Source organism: Charadrius vociferus, unplaced genomic scaffold (assembly GCF_000708025.1).
Source record: "Charadrius vociferus isolate BGI_N301 unplaced genomic scaffold, ASM70802v2 scaffold249, whole genome shotgun sequence".
NCBI lineage: Eukaryota > Metazoa > Chordata > Aves > Charadriiformes > Charadriidae > Charadrius > Charadrius vociferus.
The window spans coordinates 333,763-339,521 of NW_009650081.1; the positions used below are offsets into that span (position 1 = coordinate 333,763).

General features: G+C 60.8%; 1 protein-coding gene across 1 annotated transcript in view; it reads left to right on the top strand.

Moving 5' to 3' along the window:
- Positions 1–5,400, top strand: part of NOX5 (NADPH oxidase, EF-hand calcium binding domain 5) — an 11,146-nt gene extending 5,746 nt beyond the window's left edge. The window contains 9 exon segments of the mRNA XM_009892079.1: positions 160–342; positions 1,085–1,217; positions 1,832–1,974; positions 3,337–3,381; positions 3,748–3,872; positions 4,281–4,365; positions 4,559–4,658; positions 4,816–4,982; positions 5,269–5,400. Of these exon segments, the coding sequence (XP_009890381.1) occupies positions 160–342; positions 1,085–1,217; positions 1,832–1,974; positions 3,337–3,381; positions 3,748–3,872; positions 4,281–4,365; positions 4,559–4,658; positions 4,816–4,982; positions 5,269–5,400 (1,113 nt within the window).
- Positions 5,401–5,759: the final 359 nt, after the last annotated feature.

Sequence of the window (5,759 nt, forward strand, 5' to 3'; positions counted from 1 at the left end):
GGTGATCTTCAAGGTCCTTTCCAACCCAAACCATTCTACGATTCTGTGATTTGAGCTGCCTTTGCCCACTGGGATGCCCCGGCACAGCCCTGCCACGAAGCACTGTTTGGCTCCACCACTTTTGGTTCATGCTCAGTCCCCACGGCTCCCTGCCCGCAGGTCTTCTACTGGACTCACCTCTCCTACATCTCCGTCTGGACCCTCCTCATCCTCCACGGCCCCCACTTCTGGAAGTGGTTTGCAGTTCCCGGTTGCCTCTTCGTGCTGGAGAAGGTGGTTGGCTTGGCTTGGCGGCGCGCCGGAGGGCCGCGCATCGTGGAGGTCAACCTGCTCCCCTCCAAGGTCTGCGCCCGCGGGGGCTCTGCATCCCTTCCCACCCATCCCCTCCGGCCCCCTCCTCTTCTGAGCGTGGGAATAAAGATGCTGCAACTCCCAGAAATACCTTTAATAATTGCAAAGCCTTTTACAGGTTGGGGAGAAGCACTTTGCAAGGGACCGCGTTGGTTATTCGAGGCAGGGGAAAAGCGGGGGGACGGTGGGACACAGAAGGGGGCGACGGCCCCGATGTGTTTGCCTGGGGAGCTGGAAGGGGGATGCTTCCCCGGCCACGCACGGGAGGGACGGGGCGCAATGCGTAGTTTATATGGAAAAGATGGGGATTTGGAGTGCTTCAGGCTGCCTTGCTGAACGTTTGCAGCAAAAGGTGAAAGCTATTTTTTTTGTTTTCAAGCACTTTTTAAAAAAATTGTGAATTTTCACCTATTTTTCAAGTAAAAAACCCTAAACTCCGAACAACGAAAGACAAAATGAAAACTGCTTTGACTCTTAGTTTCTTCAAAAAAATTCGTGCTCGAGGCCAGCCCTAGCTGAGATCTTTCTTTGATCGCACAGCCGGGCAGCGAACAGGAGAACAAACCCCTTGCTGTGGTGGAAGCTGTAAGTCCGTCTCACACTGGCTGCTTTCTAAAATAGGAGGCGCAAACCCGCGTGCTTGTGGGCTGCAGAAAGACCATCCCGATGGAGACTGACCAGCACGATGTTCCCGCTGGATGCTCACAGCTTCTCTGGTGTCCTTTTCCTCCAGGTGACTCACCTTGTGATCGAGAGACCGCAGTTTTTCCGCTACAAGCCCGGAGACTACGTCTACCTGAACATCCCGGCCATCGCCACCTACGAGTGGCACCCCTTCACCATCAGCAGCGCTCCCGAGCAGCAAGGTCATCGCCCAGCCTTTGCTCATCTTGCATCACCGGGATGTTTTGCATCACCGGGATGTTTTGCATCACCGGGATGATGGTTTGCACCACGCAAGCCCCACGAGGGTGGCTGGATCCCCTCTGAGGGTCATGCAAGGAGGTGTCCATGCCCATGGAACAGGGCAGCATGTGTTCATGCACGCCTCAACTCACCTGCCTCCATCTCTACCTGTGCATAAGTGCTGTATAAAACCACGTTTGGGTTATTTCAAGCAAGGCATGGGGAACAAACGGCACCTGAATACCTTGCTTGGCTCCACGGGTGCCCAAGGTTTGGGATTTGGGCTTCAAAGCCTTGGAGGGTTTTGTGTCCCACCCCTCCCCGATGCCGTATGACCCTGATGGATGGATGGGGCATCAGATGCCCGCGAGCATCGCAGCCGGTGATGCTTCACCCAGCTATTAGAGCAAACCCAGTGCCCTGCTGCAAGCCTGGGGCTGACATGAAGGATGTCGGTGGGGATTGCTGCTGCGTCCCCGGGGCTGGAGCTGTACGGCACGCAGCCTGCGGTGCTGGGGCCGCAGGGCAGTTCCTTACACAGGATGTCCACCCGCTGCTCCGCTTTGTCCTGCAGAGACCCTCTGGCTGCACATCAGGTCGCTGGGCCAGTGGACCAACAAGCTGTACGAGTACTTCCAGCGATTCGAATCGCCCAGCCCGGAGCCAAAACCGCTCAGCAGGAGCCTGAGGGAGAAGAGACGCCGGCACTGGGCGCAGGTTGGCGCGGACGGGGCTCAGCTTTCGGCAAACGCGGAGGTTAGACCTTAAAATGCTGCTGGTTGGCAGATGTTTGCAAGGAGATGGCTTGCCGAACTGAGGAACCCCCAACGTGCCCACGGGTTTCTCAGGGTGATCTCCTTGCCTGGCACGTGTGGAGGGCTCTGCTGGATGGTCCGTCCCTGGCCAGCTCCAAAAAAGCAAAGAAGCGAGGACGGGTCCGGGCGGGATGCTCTCCGCTGAGCGGTTCCCCCCGAGGTCACCCCAGTTTTCAGCCGCCCGTGCAGCACCAGGCTGGGTGCTGGGGTGTCTCCCACGGTGCACGTCCCCTGCAAAGTGCTTGTGCAGCCTTGGAGGGTTTCGTGTCCCACCCCTCCCCGATGCCGTATGACCCTGATGGATGGATGGGGCATCAGATGCCCGCGAGCATCGCAGCCGGTGATGCTTCACCCAGCTATTAGAGCAAACCCAGTGCCCTGCTGCAAGCCTGGGGCTGACATGAAGGATGTCGGTGGGGATTGCTGCTGCGTCCCCGGGGCTGGAGCTGTACGGCACGCAGCCTACCCCCCGCCGGCGCCGGCGGTGAGCCCCGCCCCCCACCCTCGCCCAGCACCGCCGAGACCCCCGCGCTCCCGGGGGGCAGAGGCAGAGCCCCTGGAGACTGCGGGGTGGGGAGGGGGGTCTCTGCTCTCATCGACACAGCAGCGGCCAGAGGACCAGCCTGGAGAAACGAGGGGAAGCATCGCATCCATCCCAAATGGGCCAAAGCGCGTTAAGAAGCTCTTTTTAAAATAACTTCTCGGATTTAAATCGTGGCAGCGCCAGGAGGCCGAGAGCCACCGTTAGCGGCTTCTATCCCCCGACATGAAAAGCTCTCAGGATATTGATTCTGTCTGGGCTGGAGGAGCAGTCCTTGCAGATAACGCGTTCACACGCAGCGGTTTTAATAAGTTCCTCTCTCTGTCCCTCTTCTGCTCTTGTCTGTCCCCCGGTGAGCAGCGGTTCCCCACGCCTGCTCCCACCACCCGGACCATCACGGTTGCTGTAAACCTCTTATTCACCCCCCAGCTTGTGCGAGGATTTGGATAATTGCCTTTTTAATCACTACTCAAACCGATTACAATTCAGATAACATCATCAGGTGACAGGTTCCTGGGGCTGGACGATGGTGGGATGTCCCACCGGAAGTGAGGGCGCTGCCCTGAGCTTGGCTGGAGGGACGCGGCTGGAAGCGGTGTGTGCAGCCCAGAAAGAAAAAAAAAACCCAAACCCAAATGCAGGGAACAAGCGGGTTTGGCGTTAGCTGTCACGGAGGGGTGGGGTGGGGAGGAGGAGATGGTCACCGCTCTCTTTACCCAGCAGGTCTCCACCGGGCTGGGTGAGACCCATCGGCTCTGCAGCATCAAGGTGAGGGATGCCTCGGTCCTTCCCCGGCTTTGGTGAGCAGGGCTGCGCTCAGCATCCCTGGGGGCACGCACGCGTGTGCCCGGTCACCCCACACGTGTGCCCTGTCACCCCACGTGTGCCTGGCTGTCCCACGCGTGTAGCCCCTGTGCACGGGTGTCCCCACCTAGAGGACTTTGTGCTCCTGCCCACCCATCCTCCTCTTCCTTTGCTCCTACAAAACTCCCATAAAAGACCCCAAATTCTTCCTGGGCTCCATCAGCCTGCGGTGCGCCCTGTGCGCCAACCCTGCTCCTGACCGCAGCCTAAGAGTTGTTTTAGCACCCACGGGCTGCCGCGTTTCTCCCTGAGTTTCTTGTCTCTCCTAAGTGCTACATCGACGGCCCCTACGGGACCCCGACACGGAGGATCTTCACCTCGGAGCACGCTGTGCTCATCGGCGCAGGCATCGGCATCACCCCCTTCGCCTCCATTTTGCAGAGCATCATGTACAGGTTTGTGCTGGTGCAGCAGCTCGGGCTGGGGTCCCGCCAGCAGACCCCTAAAACGAGCTCCGATGTGGCTTTGGGATGCGCAAAAAGCGATGTATGCCATGGTAGACCCCTCCTCCAAGACTTCTCCCTGCGGGATGAGCACCGTGGGGCAGCACCCATCACGGCTCCTCCTCACTTCTAACTTTGGGACACGTAACACGTGGCCACAAGACCCACAGCCGGGTCCTGCCTCAGCGTCAGGCTTTCCCCTGGGGATTTCTGCTGGAGGAGACGGGCTGGCAGGAGGTCGGCCATGGGCATGCACCAGAGCTGGTGAGGAACGGGTGCTTGGGGTCCTCCCTGCGAAGGTCTGCTGGGGTCTGAGGGCTGCGGGTGGTGGGGCAGGCAGGGGTCCGTCTGCCCGTGCAGGTACCGCCGGCGAACGCAGAGCTGCCCCAGCTGCCGCTACTCGTGGTGCGAGAACCTGCAGGACGAGGAGATGACGCTCAGGAAGGTAGGAGCAGGCAGAGGGGGACGGGGGACCGAGGTTTGCCCTGGGGATGGGGGCAGGAGGGCTGCAGGCTCCCCGGGGGTGGAGAGCCCCCGAGCATCCCTTCCCAATCCGGGAGGTCCGGGGCGGTGGGTGGCTGGATTTTGCCCCTTCTCTGCCCTCCAGCTCCAAAGCAGAGGCTGCTGTGTCCTTTCAGGTTGACTTCATCTGGATAAACCGGGACCAGAAGCACTTTGAGTGGTTCGTCAGCCTTCTAACCAAGCTGGAAATGGAGCAGGCTGAGCAGGAGCCGGGGGGTGAGCGGGAGGCAGGGGTTGGCCAGCGCAGCCCCCCGCCCTGGGGGTGCCCAACCCCGGGTTCGGCATCACCCCGGGGGAGAGCCCACCCCGACCCAAGGGGGCACGGTGTGGGGCTGGACCCCCGCCTGCAGCCGTGCTCCCCTTGAACGCCCAGGGCAGTTTTTGGAGATGCACATGTACATGACGTCGGCTCTCGGCAAGAATGACATGAAGGCCATCGGGCTGCAGATGGCCCTGGACCTGCTGGCCACCAAGGAGCAGAGGGACTCCATCACGGGGCTGCGGACCAGGACCCAGCCCGGCCGCCCCGACTGGAGCAAGGTGAGGGCTGGTCCTGCCCTGCTGCCAAAACCCTGCTCACGGGAAGGGAGCCGTGGACCCCAAACCCGTTCTTTGGGGGGAAACACCGTTTTAGAGCGGGAGGATGCACCGGGATATCCAGACCCGGGGAAGCATCTCCCTCCCGTGGGAAAGCGAGTGCCGCGGGGGCACGGGGAGGCTGTGCTGTGCTGGGCAGCAGCTGCCAAACCAGGCAGGGATCCGGCCATCCCCGGGGTGGGAGCGGGCTGTGCCACCACCGCCTCTTCTCCTTTTGCCTGTACCCTAGGTGTTTGGGAAGGTGGCGGAGGAGAAGAAAGGGAAAGTCCAGGTCTTCTTCTGTGGCTCGCCGGCGCTTGCCAAAGTCATCCGGGCGCACTGCGAGCACTTCGGCTTCCGCTTCTTCAAAGAAAACTTCTAAGCGCAGGCTCTTGCCTCCCTGCCTGCCCCTGCCAGTCCTGACGCAGGGTGATGGGCTCCGGTGGGCAGATCCTGCTGCACCACCCATGTTGGCTCCTGGCTGTCGCTCGGTCGGAGCTTGGGAGGGTGGGATGCACGGTGAGCGTGGGACAGGCAGGGGAAGGGGCTGAGCTGGGCCACGGGGCTTTGGGGTGGAGGGGATGGGGTCCTGGAGCCATTTGAGGTGAAGAAGATGGGTGTCCTGGAGCATCTGTGTCAGCATTTTGAAGGGGAAAGAACCAGTGTCCCAGAGCACTTCGGGATGGGAGGGGACAGGGTCCTGCGTCACCTTGCAGGGCTTTGGGATGGAGGGGATGGGGT